Raw genomic sequence first — 14692 nt, forward strand, 5'->3', positions numbered from 1 at the left:
GCTGGCAAAGACCGTCTGCTTTCTGGGCCTCGATCAGCTCTTCTCTACTGACCGCTACTCCCCAAGACAGATTTCTTTCTGCCTCGCTCCTAGGCAGGCGAGCGGTCGCCGCCACGAGCTGCTGTGTTTCCCTTCCGTCACAGCACCGTGCGGGACCTTTGTCCGTCTCCTCTCTCTCCAAACAGGGCGCGACACTCCCGTCCGCCCTCTCTTCCTCTCCAACAGCGGTGACGCCGCTTTTTACAAAGCTGGGCTGCGCCTCTGAAGCGCTTCCGCCAGCATTCCATGGTGCGCGCGATAAAGCATCGGCCACCTTGTTCAAGCTGCCCCGGCGGTACTCGATGGCGTACGCGTAACGTTGCAACGTCAGCGCCCATCTCGCGAGTCTGCCTGCGGGGTTCTTGAGCCTCTTTAACCAAGACAATGCCTGGTGATCTGTCTGCACGGTGAAAACCGCTCCGTCTAGGTACATGTCGAACTTCGACAATGCGAACATGATCGCCAGGCATTCTTTTTCGGTCACGGAGTAATTCCGCTCCGCCGATGTGAGCGTGCGACTAGCGAACGCGACAGGGCGCAGTTTGCCCTCGTGTTCCTGCAACAAAACAGCTCCAACACCGTAGTCACTAGCGTCTGTCTGCAAGACAAACTGCTTATTCAGGTCGGGGAGGCGCAGACTAGCGGTATTCGCTATCGCGCGAGCCAAGGCAACAAATGCGTCACTCTGTTCCTTGCCCCAGACCCACTTCGAGCCTTTACGCAACAGCAGGTTCAGCGGCCTTGCAAGCTCCGAACAGCGCGGGATGAATTGCCTGTAGAACGCAACCATCCCCAAAAACCTCTGCAAGCTTTTCACATCCATGGGGCAGGGGTAGTTCAGAATTGCCTGCAGTTTGTCATCATTCGGTCTCAGTGTGCCATCATCCACGACAAAGCCCAAGAGGTTCACTCTCTTCGATGCCAACTGCACTTTCTTTGGATTTATGGTTAGACCCGCACGTCTCATTCTATCGAGAACGGAATTCAGGTGAATGAGGTGCTCCTCGAACGACTGTGAGAATATCACAACGTCGTCGAGGTACGCCATGGCGTAGTTGAACCTTGCATCGCCCAGCACGATGTCCATCAGTCGCATGAACGTGCTCGGGGCGTTAGACAAACCAAACGGGAGTCGAGTAAATTCGAAGAGCCCGCGGTGGCAGGTGAATGCGGTTTTCTCAATGTCACCTTCGGCCACCTCAATCTGCAGGTACCCTCTGCTTGCATCTAGGACTGTGAAGAACCTCGCGTTCCCTAACGCGTACATCACAGCCTCGATCGACTGAAAAGGGTACGCAACCGTAGGCGTCAGTGAGTTGAGCTTACGATAATCAACACACAGCCTGACCGATCCATCTTTCTTCGGCGCTAGAACCACTGGTGACGCCCAGGGACTTTGTGAGGGTCTCACCGCACCGGTATCAATCATCTCGTCAAGGGCACAGTCGAGAAGCTGCCTCTTATGCGCACTTAACGGCCTCGGGTTACACCTGAAAGGGCGCGTATCACCCGTCTGAATCTCGTGCTGAAGCAGGTCGGTTCTGCCCGGTTTCTCCGTGAAGCAATCCGAAAACGGGAGTAAAGTTTCCGCGAGCCTTCGGCGCTGACTACTGGGTCCTGAGAAAAACGCAATAATCGCTTCTAACGGGCCACCGTCTCTCAGCGTCTCGAGGGAGCTCACCTGCCTTTCTGTCGCACAGGTGTGGACAACCACCTTTTGTGCAGGACAGCCGGGCAAGGATGCGCTTTCGAAGGGAATGAGGGGGGCGAGCTGGCTGTAACGATAGCCATTCTCCCCCATGTCGAGCACAATGCCTTCGCTCGAGAGAAAATCCCTTCCCAGAATTACTGGTATCGACAAGCCAGGCAGATAGACGAAGCGATGTCTCCGCTTTCTGCCGTCAAAACGCATCGTAAGACGCACTGCTCCCTTTGCCTTTGCCGCCCCAGCTGCTAAGCTTAACGGGGTTTCGGCCGGTCTGACACGGATGTTACCTATCCGGCAGGCCTCGTACACCTCGTCACCGACCAGTGACAGCGTTGAGCCCGTGTCTACGAGTGCAGAGTAGCATCGACCCGCTAACTGCACTAACATAAAAGGGCTTGAGCGCGGAACGACGCCCTGAGTTCTACAGGCGAGCGGGACAAAGGCCTCCCCGTCGCCGGCGCGGGAGTTCTTTTCCTGACTAGCGCCTTGACAACCATGAAATTCTCCCGCTGACGGTGAAAGGCCGCTGCCACCAGACATCACCGCCAGTGCCTGGCGTTTCCCTGCATACGCCTAGCTTGGCATTCGCGTGCCACGTGGCCGGGCTGGTTGCAATTCCAGCAAAGCCGGTCATTCACCCGCCGCGTAGACGGAGGACCCCTCGTTCCACGAAGCGGTTGGGGACGGCTCTCCCCTTTCTCCGCGCATTCCTGACGCTCGCTCCGCGCGTGGCCTGTGAGACCGGTACGACGCCGCTGCTCGAATGCGTACGGGTCAAGCGCGCGAGGGACAACAGGGGGTTCCGCCTGATTTTCCACGGCCATTACCTCGGCGCGCCGAGCCCTCAACTCGCATTCTCGGCCTCCATCCCATGCGCATCCCGGTTCTAGCGATTCGGCCGGCCTGGGGGGCGGCCGGTAGCGCAGTTCGGCGAGTAAATCCGCCTGCACGGTCTTGGCCTCCTGCGCCAGGGCCTCGAGGTTTGTAAAACTGCGGCCCCGCAGATACGGCTTGAAGCGTGGATGGCACTGCCTGATCACACGCGCAACCTGATCTCGGTCGGTTGCCGTCGGGTCTGCCCTCTTGTACAGCTCTTGCATTGCGCGTACGTACTCGAGGAGGCTTTCCTCTGGGTGTTGGGTGCGCAACGCGAGCTCATCCAGCATCCGGCGCTCATAATCAGGCGGCAAGAACTCGGCGCGGAAACGGTCTTTGAAGTCCGCCAGCGACTGGAAAGTCGGCTGGCAGCGCCTCCATCGCGCCGCGCTCTCGACGAGTGCTACAGGCAGGACCTGCCCTAGCATTACGTCATCTGGGGCGCCCAGAGCCGTCTGGTAGTCCTCGAGTTGTTGCAAAAACTCGTGGACTGATTTCGCGTCCGTGTACCCGGAAAAGGAGGGGACCTCCATATTTATCCGCGGGCGCGATGCTGTCGCCGATGCTACCGATGCTGCGGCCTGGTTGGCGGCAGCCACCGAGCCGAGCTGACGGGCCAATGCGGCAAACATCTCAGTCACCTGCCCCATTACGGCCGCCGCGTCGGCCGTCTCACTACCGGCTGCCCCGCCATCCAAAGCCGTGGCTGAAACATCCTTTCTGGGAGGCATAGTTCGCGCTAACTGTCCGGCCGCACCGGCTAACTGCTCATGGCAACAAGAACATTCACCTACACAACAATCTATCTACAAACACGCGGAAATACACAACACAAAACGCCCGAAAACTACATAAATAACACAAAACCCCTAACAAATTTACAACACTACACAAGTCGCTACCCCGCGAACATTCCGCCTGACCCGCTCCTTAACCCTATCGGTCCGGCGTGGCCCTGAACAAAGAGGGCCTGCCACGAGTCTGGCTGCACGTCCCAAAATCGGCAGAGAAATCGTCCACAAGGTGTTAATTAAAGCCCCACGTTGGGCGCCATTATTTGTGGGCAATTCCTCTGCGCGGGGACGCACAGGCAGTCACTCGAGGCAGGACTTCGTACAAACGGTTTATTCTCACATGAGGGGGCCGGTCGTCGTCGTGGCAGCTGGGTCAGGCGGTCCGTCCGCAGGGCTGGTCCGAGAGCAAGAGACCGCGAGCCTCTCCGGTCTCGCCTTATAAAGGCTTTCTCCTCGCCTCTCTCCCCCCGCCCCACCACTCGGGAAGAAGGGTTCCAGACTACCCGCGGTGAGCGGCGCGGGATTTGACTTGCCCGCGAGCAGACCCTACATGCTGAAACGCATCTGCTGCTAAACGTGCGTGGGGGCGAGATAGTGCGTTCCTACACATTCCCATACCTTGTAGCGTACTATATAAAAGCGCAATATAATTACAGAGAGGAGAAGATAATTTCATAATAACTTGTCATGATGTTCTAGGGAGAATTCGGGAAATTGTATGTTTCTTTCGTCCATTTGACTTTTGCGAAGAGGTAGGTTAGGTTGATGTTGTGACAGAAAGTGTTACGGCACTCTGTTTTTTGTATTATGCATGCTAGTTAGCACGAAATTTTCGCGATGTTGGCTTCAAAGTGCACGGAAAATATTCTATGGGAAGAACTTTTTGTGCCACAGCATGGTTTTCCTCAGCAATGCTGCTTTTACTAAAACATGTGTGCTCTTTGAATTCCAGCTAACAGACGGCACAGTGCCTCCCATTTTGAATTAGGACGCACGAAGTCCGCGTTGGCACAGAAGGTGGCGACCGGATCCTTGCTAAGGCAAGGATCCGGATGAAGTTTTGCTTCAGCTTCATCGCGTGGGTATGTGCCATTAAGCCTGAGGACATCATCATCATCATCGCCTGCGAGAAATGACTCGCTTGAAAGCGGGAGAAGTGGACGCGAAACTGTTCTTGTATCAGCGGTAGTCAGAGGTAAAAAATAAGCCACCAAAAATTTCGTTCAGCCATGAATTATCAGTTGATGGTTTCCCAAGGATGACGATAGTAACTTTGGCCGCGGCAGGTTGCTCCACTGATAACATGTCCCCTTCTGAAGGGAGGAAAAAAAAAAGAACGGCAGTAATGCGCGGTCGAACATCATCATTTATTGCGATATAGTGTGCAGTAAAATCAAGGTAGAGGCGGCACGAAGCCAAAGTCGAGGCTGCAAGCTGAGACGGCACCATACTCATCCAGGTAAGCACGAATGCTGGGGCATGCGTATACCGTCCGACAGGCGGCGATGTCCATTTGCGGGCCATCGGCCACATGGGTGGTCGTTTAGGAAAGTTACTGCGTGGAAGCCTACCTTCCAGTATTCGTCTAAAGAACACCCTTTTTGGAACAGCACAACGCTGGTGTATTTATACGCATGCGGAGAGAAATGCCACACAATACAGCGTATATAACAGCTACAATGAGCCTGTTGTATTTTTTGAAGAGATGCTCTGATCCTAACGGAGAAACACTAATGAAAAGAAACATTTTTTTTGTAATTTTTATTATGTCGTAGTTTCCAAGTTCGTATTTCAGGTGTTAAAAGTGTATCTGCTTGTATTATATAAGCATATTGGAGTTACCAAACTTATGACACAGTCGCAACCATTGTCTCCGCGCCTATAAAGGTTCATGGGGGTTGAAAGTCCCAAAGCGACTCAGTCTATCAGAGAGACGCCGTAGTGAAGGGCTCCGGACATTTAGACCATCTGGGGTTCTTTAGCGTGCACTGACATCGCACAGTACGCGGGCCTCTGGAATTTCGTTTCCATAGAAAAACGACCACCGCGGTCGGGATAGAACCCGGGTCTTTCGGGTCAGCAGCCGAGCGCCATAATCACTGAGCCACCGCGGCGCCTCGCGCATGGAAAGATTCTACTTCCTAAATAAATTGTAAATGAGGGCAGGGCTTCTTTTTTTCGTAGAGAATGAATATAATCAGCAAAGGCCGCAATATGAGCTTACTATCATTTTACGAAAATGTTTCGAGAAATACCGAGCATTCGCAGCCAGAGAGGTAATAACATTTGTTTATTTAAGCAAACAAGAGAGGGGGGATGAGGGGCTCGTTATAAATATGAGAGAAGCCAACAGGCACAGAAACCAAGGGACACGGGGGATTTTCAATTAATTTATTTATTTTGTGCTGTTGTTCAATTAAGAATATTACTAAATATGTTACCGCTTAAAGCTAATTGATTAGAAAAGCAGAAAAAAAAGAACCATATGCCGCCGGTGGGATCCGAACTCACGACCTCCGAATTACGCGTCCGGTGCTCTACCGCGGAGCTACGGCGACGGCTGTCAATTCTTCTGATTTCGGGGTTATTTATGTTTACAAATAACCTAACCTTTAGAGTGTTCACCAGCGCCACCCATGCTCTTAAGCGGTGGACGTAGCACGTCCTGAGTTACCGCTGATGTGACGTAGAACGTCATCGAACGGCGAGGCTGGGAGCTGTGTGAGAACCCTCTTATGCTTCCTATGGCGTACAGGCTGCCAGAACCGAGGCCCTCGCTAAGCAATTAAGCAAACAAGAGAGGGGGGATGAGGGACTCGTTATAAATATGAGAGAAGCCAACAGCCACAAAAACCAAGGGACATTTATACATGTCAGTTCTTTATACATTTCACGGTGGGAGACATATCTGAGGGTCAGAAATAAAACAAAATTAAGAGCTATTTTTGTGCAGTGTTTCTAATCAGAGCTGTTAGGGAAGGAGCTTTAATACCAGTGTTTTCAGAGGAATTTCTTACTAACGTGAAGTTATCCATACAGAACTGAAGAAAGAAATTGAGCGTAGAAGGACGTTCACTAACACGAAGTTGTCCGCGCTCCGCGCTCAAGTATGGTCCGCGCTCAAGTATGGTTCAGGGCAGGAGTTCCAACTTTATCCGAAGCTGGTCATTATCTACGTACCCGTCACGGATGAGATGTGGGAGTCTAATCAAAGGATCAAAGTAACAAGTGTCGTTGCAAGATGTTGTTGGCTTTTGACCACGCGGGTCAGATAGACTTGGACGAACATTCCTGCCAATGTCTTCTCTTCCTCTCGGATGAATTATGCTCATCCTGATCGTGTTCATGAAAGGCCACTGGACTCCGTCGTCCATGTCGCCCTTGTGCAGGGTGCACTTGAGGATCACATCTAAAGATCCAAAAAAGTACCGGAACCTGACTCCAGGAGACATGCAGTAGCCGCGAAGGTACACCTTCTGGCTGTCATAGTCAGCCAAGCCAATCTGCACCACCTCGTTTCGAAACGATTCCACTCCTTTTATAAAAAACTCGCACTGCGTCTCCTGTAGTGCACTCTCTCTGCGCAGATTGGGGACGTGTTGCAATGATTTTTCAAAGGTGTCCTTTAATTCAGCCTTGACTTGTTCAATACCAGCTGCAATCTGCGACAAGTGATCTCGAGTTCCGCTCATTTTGTCGTTTAGTTCCTTTTCCACACTTTTTATAGTTTTCAAACAAGTGTTAACTGAATCGCTGCATGTCGCAAAACATTGCTTGAGTTGAGCGTTGGACGACGTTATTTCCTCCTGGTTCTGTCCTTTCAAAGACGTTACTACTTGACGCAGTGTCTCCTTCAGAGTGTTTATGCCATCACAGATTTCGCTTAATTGGTCCCGGTCCCCATGTATGCTAATATCAACAGCCATTGACCTAAGACAAGCTGTGATTTCACCCGCCTGCCGTTCAAAGGCTCCTCTGAAAGCAGTCAACGATGCTGCCTCCTCCGCGTGAGCCGGTGGAACTTTGCTTTCGGGTGCCACGGATGTCGAAGTGTTGCAAGAGGCCGACCGGAGATGCTCGCACACGTCTCTGCAAAGGACGGTGGTCGAACACTTGGGACAACGGACGGAGTGGTGTTCGCATTCCAGCTGGAAATGCCGGCCGATCCCTGAAGCTGCCGTCGCGTACTGGCAGCCCCTAGCTTCATTCCAGCACTTGACCTGCAAGGAGACAAGAGAAGACACTTCGAGATATGATGGAGCTGGGTATAGCGAATAAGAAACGGGTTTCGATATTATGCGCCCTTTTTCGGGCCTGAAAAATGAAACGGTAAACGCGACAAATATTTTTAAAAAGAATCAAGTGTTCTATTTTTGCTGTATACGGAACATGTATCGTTAACATAGCTAACTATGATCTATCAATTTCATAAACAAATATATTGAAGTCTGAAGAACAGATACAATTATTTGCCTAACCAGATGTTAAACATGTTTAAAAGGATAGGGGTCTTATTGTGAGCTAATACACCATATTCGAGGAAGGTGTGTAACCTACAAGCGAGCGGCCTTGCAAGTGGTGGGAGACCACACTCTTGTTCGTTGAAAACATTGTCAAACTCTGAAGCAGCGTATGATCTGGCGTCAGCTGCAGGTTTTGTTCTTTCTTTTCTGTTTTGCACGAACGATTTTGATGCCAACGTATACATAATGAGAAGACAAATCGTTTGACGCCACCTCGAATGTCCTACGTGAAGTAGTTTGGTCGTAAGGAACGTCTGAAGATCCAAGAAGTTATGGCTGTGGAGACCAAAGGTCGTCGGTATGAATCGCTTTAATATGCTAAGCATTGATACGATTATTAATTGTATGCTCCATAACACGCTGAATTGTTTTACACCACACCGATTAATCTACGCCGGTTCGGTGGTTCACAAACCTTGCACCAATGGTACCACTCAGTGGTCCAATTTGGCTCTTTGCACACTGGGGTATTTACAGAAAAATGAAAGTATAGAAGTATACAGGGCGTGTCACGTAACTTGAACCAAGGATTTTAAAAAAGCGGTAAACCGAAGCCAGCTGAAACCAACGATACATTGTTCGCCATCATGTGGCGCTCCTCAGAATATTTTGGTTGGCTGGTTGAGGGGGGTTTAACGTCCCAAAGCGTCTAACGCTAAGAGAGACGCCGTAGTGGAGGGCTCCGGAAATTTCCACCACCTGGGGTTCTTTAGCGTGCACTGACATCGCACAGTACACGGGCTTCTAGAATTTCTCCTCCAAAGAAATTCAACCGCCGCGGCCGGGATCAAACCCAACCCGCGTCTTTGCCTCATAATATTGCGCTTAATTAGTTAATTAACCAGGATGAATTATGCATACTTTCAAATATTCATTTTAGTGCCAAGGCCGTTACGTTAGGTTGTAGAGCAGGTTTATAAACAACCCATCCAGTTTATTTCAGCATCGTATCTCCTACGGGGTCCCATTTTGCGGCATTTAAAGAAATCCCGCGAAATATGATAAAATAGCACGTGACTAAGCTACCGCTCATGGTTAAGCTACCGCTCATGGTTACGTATTATGGCGGCTATTCTGTTCACGTGATATGCAAATTTTGCTTATGCAAACGCTAACACCTGTGGCTGCCATTTTTAGTCAATAACCTTGCATTGCATACTCACACAACCTTTAGTAACGCGAGTAGTAGATCTGACGCTCTTTATAACAAAGGCCCGCCCCCTATAACGTTGGCGACGCTCCGGCACTGTATTTTAGGGTGAATCGAGGAGCTGCACGACCGCTCCATAGCGGCTGAGTGAAGCACGCATACTTTGGATCTAAGATGGGCTTTTTCGGTGCAAGAACAAGATACGCGGCTTTCTACACAGTGGGAAGGAGGAAACCGCGAGATGTCGGCTTCGCTCGACTTAAGCCCAAAGCTTTCTGCCCAGTGTTTAGTTACGTGATAACCAAGGAAGCACTGAACGCAGCCAGCGGTGCGCGATAAGAAAGGAACGCATATACCTACCTGAATGCGATGCAATATGATAAACGAATACAAAGTAAAATAACTGCCATTTTCTCTCCACGGAAAGCAAAATCGGTAAAGAGAGGATGTTTCTCTGAATGTTCGTTGTAGTGTTTGTAGCCTGAATTTAAACTGTATATAAAGGAAGATTTTTGTGAAGTTCGCTGAACTTTCTGATGCGCCATTCAGTCTCCAGCACAGATTTTATGGCGCGAGGTAGCTGCTTTGAGATGTGCACCTGTCCCCGGTCGAAGGGTTACCAAATTCGTGGAACCGGTGACACAGGACGGATGCTCGGTGGCTGCTCTATTGTTGCCGGCGGCCCCGCCGCTAGAGCGCTGGTTCCGTCTCCATCTTGCCTTTCTACCACATATCTTTTCAGCGTGCAGCTTTGTGCAATGTTCAGTGTTTGAATGCCTGCAGTCGTCATTTCGGTGGCCAGTGGACTTTTTATTTTTTTAACTTTCTCGTTTCCCTGCGCGTGAGTCATTCGCTCTGCTCATATACATAGCTTATTGTGAGGACGCAGGTGTACGGTGGCTGCTCAGTACGCGAAGCGGCGCCAATGGGTCCCTTGAGCTTTTGGTACCCAGAAGAGGCGCCTGGTTAGGCTGGAGTTGTCACTGGGCGCTTGACCCCTCAACGACAGCTTTCTTCTTTTTTTTTCATAAAGAACCTGCCTTGCGTCCCGCAAGCACGTGTGCGGAAAAGAAAACGTAGAGGAAGGCATAGGTTCGGAATGCAGTGAGTTCTGTGCTGTTTGTATGTGTGCTCGGAACTCCTCCTTTCCCAAGTATTTGGTTAGCCGATATCCTTTACCCAGTCTTTGATTACCTGACGGAAACTTTATTAAGGCCGAAGCCTTTAATGCCTCATCGTTGTAAGCAGCAGCTGTCGACAGAAATGTCACGCTTTTCAATTCGTCGAAACAGTCGTGACGTCAAAGTGCGCGAATTTCAAACGGGGCCAATTGTACTTTGCTAGTAACCATGCAACCGATGAAAGGCATCATATAGTGATGCTCGAAGTAAGTTTGACTGAGTCTAGTTAATTGCTTACTTCACCAATTAGTCTAATTAACCTTCCTAGTCAGACCAGATAAATAAATAAAAAGGAGTAAGAAATTGGCCGAGCTTGGGAATCGAACCCCGGTCTCCGGAGTGCGAGTCGAGCACGCTACCACTCCGCCATGCCAGCTTTTTTTTTTCGTTATTGCCGGGCTTTGGCTCATGACATTGCACAACAAAAATACCCATAACGCTATATACATACGACACTGTCGTGGTCAGCCAGCACGAGACTGGCTTCGTCAGCTTAAAATTCCCGCAACATACACAACGGCTCTAGGCTTGAGAGCTACACGGGAGGCTCCGCAGCTGCTTTTTGGATTGCAAGAAACCAGTCCATGCTTTCCCGAAAATAAATTCGGGCCGGTCGTGCGTCTTTGCCACAATGGTAGCCTGCCATTCTGGAGCGCCATATACAGTGGAGGCCCAAGAGCATTATGAGATCAAAAGGTGCCCCATCCTCATTATCAATGCTTAAATAGCGAATTCCGTGCGCGCCAAGTGGTAGCTCTTTCTTTATGGTCCTTTGTAACACGTCAGTTAAATTGGGTTGAAGATGATTGTTGTAGGATTCTTGACGTCTTGCAGATTCGAATTGCTCAATCACATTGCAAGAGGACACTTCAGGAGAGGTTAACTTTTTATAACAATTAAAAGCACAAAGGAAGATACAAGCAAGGAGAAAAGATATTTACACTTTACTGGCTCGTACTTCTACGTGACGAAACCAGCCCTCGGTCCTGCCGAAGCAGCGGGTTTTAAATCCTATGTCCCCACCCTCGGTGAGAGAATAACCAATCAGGTACTATACAAACATCCACCCAATAACTTATTGGGGAAAGGAAAATACAACCAATGAATGATTGGGGAAAGAAGGTAGCCCCTCGCGACACCGTACATATATGTACATTTTCTACTATCACTGCTGCGAGCTTCGCGAACATTCACTTTCTCACTTTCCCAACGTCCGGTTGACCCAAGTTCCAGGAAAGCCACTTCAATCCATCTGTTTCTCATTGTCGTTCCTCATGCCTGCAGCTAGCGTGACAATACGTCAAAGCACGCCGCTGCCGACATAGCACAAAAGCCACACACTGTGACCCGGGTCAGCCTCGTACACACGTGCACACAGGATGCCACCTAACGACTCCGTCCATGAGGGGAGTTTGAAGTCTCCCATAATCCCCCGCCATTCGGCGCCCCCTCTTCTCCCGCCGGGTTGACTGACCCCTTTCTGTGCGGTTGTGCAGAGGGCCCAAGAAAAAGGACGTAATGGGCATTCCCATAAAGCGACCGGATGCAGCAAACAAAATACGGCACCGCGAACTTCACTACGTCCCAAAAATAAACCCCTTCCCAGCAATGCAAAAAAACATGGTCTATTGTTTCAGGCTGTTTACAAATTAAGCAGTTCGCCATGCCAGCTCGAAGGTTTGGAACGAACAAAGATGCGCCTAGTGAATACGGTGTCTTCGTTTACTCCCATCTTGCTCTCTTCCCGTGACGGAGAGGTTTAGGTGTCCACCGAGATATGAGAGACAGATACATTTCCTTTCCTCAAAAACCAATTTACCGACGAGCAAGACGTATTTGTCCGCGTTTCAGATTGGTCCAAATTGTCGTGACGTCACCATGCGCTAATTTTGACGGGTGTCCACCGAAATATGTGAGACAGTTACTGCGCAACTTCCTTTCGACAAATACAATTTTCGACTAGTGTCTACTGAGATATGTGAGACAGTTAATGCGTAATTTCCTTTCTTCAAATACAATTTTCATTTTCTTCATTACGGCCCCTCTTTCTTCTTTCAATCACACTTCCTCCCTTCCTGTGCGGTGCGGCTCAGGTTTCCACCGAGATGACAGAGAATTAATGCGCCATTTCCTTTCCCCAAATTGCGTTGCGTTCAAAGGGCAACGCATTGCGCCGAACGGGTGGTGGCGTTTCTTGAACTCCGTGGCAGCGCTACAACACGCTGTCGCGTTCCACTCCCGAAGGCTAACTAATACACCAACAAAATGTGCAGTGAACAATCGCGTAGCAGAATGCAGCACTCAGGCTTTCGCCATTCACCACTTTAGCCGCTAAAGTTCCTTGTAATTTTTTTCTTTTCCCTAACCATCGATTGGTGCGAAGTGTCGCCTGATTTATTATTGGCTGCTGTCCACGGCAAGGGCGGAGACAGAAGGCTTAAATCTAAGCGCTCTGGGTTAAGCGGGGGCTGATTTCTTGTAATCAACGGTTCAGTCGTGCTGTAAATGGTTTTCTCCTAGCTCGTTTCTTCTTGTTTATTCCTGCTTTTCCTGCCGTCCAGTAATGTGAATGTTTGAGAGTCCGAACGACAAATCCATCAAGAAACCCGATTTCATCATCAAGTATTTTCTCACGTCGCCACGAGAAGGGTAAACGATTTAGATTCGACAGATTAAGAAATTACGCTCTTATTAGCATCTACCAGGTCAACGTTAAAAGCCCGGCCTAAACCAAAGCCAAAATTTTGTGCTTCAGTACTTATAGAAAAGCTCTCAGTTTACGACGGAAATTTAAACTGCCTCCTTGTTTTGCTTAGGCGCTCACCAATGTACACCGCTTAGCATCTCCAGTTCTTGGAAGCACTGAATAATGAGGAGAAATATGGCATTGAAGAGGAAGAATCTCTCGCAGAGCGGTTCGAAACGGTCCAGCAGCGAGCAAAAATGCTTACGAGTTACAATTTTGAAGCTTGTGAGGGCCTCATTATTACGCTGTTACGTAACATAACGCGAGACAAACGACATACGCAACGATACGAATATTTTACAGGGCTCTTTCTTTGCAGCACACTTTTGTACTGTCCTCCGTTAGATGTGATATGTGTACACATGCGAGAAACACTCTCCGCGGCAAAGAGAAACAGGCAAAGGAAACAATATAAAAAAAAAGCCCAAGCATCTACTCCTTTCACATACTCGCTTACCTGTCTTCTCAGCAGATCGTCAGCGGAGAAGTCCATGACGGTGACGTCGTCCTCCTCGTAGGCGTTGCCGTCCAGAGGACACTCGCTCGAGTCGTCCTTGCCGCATAGTGTGTAGCAACAGTCGCACAGCGCATGCATGCAGGGTAGCAACGCGGTCCTCTTTCGCACCAGACCGCAGGCGCTGCAGACTCGGTTGGCTGGTATAGGCTTGAGGAAGGTCAGGGGCTTCCAGTCAAGCTCCGGGGAGAACCCAACCAGCGTGTACTGCAGGCTTGAAGGAAGCATTGCTAGCACTGTACTACGTGTCTGCTGCGCCGGTCACTCGGGCAACTGCTTTTTCCGCCCCCTAAAAACGCGGCCTAATCCTGCTCCCGGCGGTCGTCAAGGCCACATTCGCGTCTGCATGAGCTGACTCACGTCCACGTGTAAAGACAGACAGCAGCGCCGACTGCAACCGGCTGGCTCGATTTTTGCCACGAGAATGCCCAGCTTGCGTGCGGCCAAAGAAAATTCTAGCTGACGCTGGTCCGGCACTCAGCTTTGCGCTGTACTCTCCCCCTTCCTCTCGCCTTCGCTCCTTTTAGGGGCTACGTGCACGCTTTCTCCTCACCCTATCCTCCTTGCAGAAATAGCTAGGGTGCCTCAATGCCCCCCCTCCGCCGCTCCCTGAAGGGTGGTGGCTTTCTTCGAAAAGGACAATGTAGCCTTCGCGGGGTCGACCGACAAGTCAGACATGTTTGAACCCACGACCGTGGTGAGGAGGAACCGCCGCTGCGCAGGTGTTTCTCGCTTTTTCACAAACTTCCCGGCCAACACGTCACCGCTCGCGGCGTAAACAGATCTGGTTTGAAAACAGCATGAATCCATGGGCGTCCGGAATGGAGGGCAAGGGAGGGGGCGTCTTCCCCCCAACTATACACCAGCAGAAAACAACTACAAAGCTTGATTAGTACGCTAAGGTGGTAGCAACGTTTCGCATTCTGCTTATTAAAATTAGTTCTTTGGTTTAGGTTTGGTTTATTGGGGTTTATCGTGCCAAATCTGCTCAGGCTATGAGAGACGCCGTAGTGAACGGCTTCGGAAATTGCGACCACCTGGGGTTCTTTAACGTGCACTGACATCGCATAGTACACGCGCCTCTAGAATTTGGCCCTCATTGAAATTCAGCCGCCGCGGCCGGGATCGAACCCGCGTCTTTCGGGACAGCAGCCGAGCGCC

The 14692-nt window shown here is 50.2% G+C and overlaps 1 protein-coding gene across 1 annotated transcript; it reads right to left on the bottom strand.

Annotated features, from left to right (window-relative positions):
* Positions 1-4765: 4765 nt before the first annotated feature.
* Positions 4766-14414, bottom strand: LOC149329693 (uncharacterized). The gene is made up of 2 exons (XM_089559584.1): positions 13475-14414; positions 4766-7637 (listed from the first exon to the last, which is right to left on the bottom strand). The coding sequence occupies exons 1-2, from the start codon at positions 13757-13759 to the stop codon at positions 6549-6551; spliced, it is 1374 nt and encodes a 457-aa protein (XP_089415710.1). The 5' UTR covers positions 13760-14414; the 3' UTR covers positions 4766-6548.
* Positions 14415-14692: the final 278 nt, after the last annotated feature.

The sequence above is a fragment of the Amblyomma mixtum genome, chromosome 9, assembly GCF_055824585.1.
Source record: "Amblyomma mixtum isolate Tamu chromosome 9, ASM5582458v1, whole genome shotgun sequence".
NCBI lineage: Eukaryota > Metazoa > Arthropoda > Arachnida > Ixodida > Ixodidae > Amblyomma > Amblyomma mixtum.

Bases quoted from the DNA above. Each gene is read 5' to 3' on its own strand.
- LOC149329693 (XM_089559584.1), bottom strand. From the start codon at position 13,759: ATGCTTCCTTCAAGCCTGCAGTACACGCTGGTTGGGTTCTCCCCGGAG. The intron at 7,638-13,474 runs GTAAGCGAGTAT...GTCTCCTTGCAG, and splicing joins ACGATCTGCTGAGAAGACAG to GTCAAGTGCTGGAATGAAGC.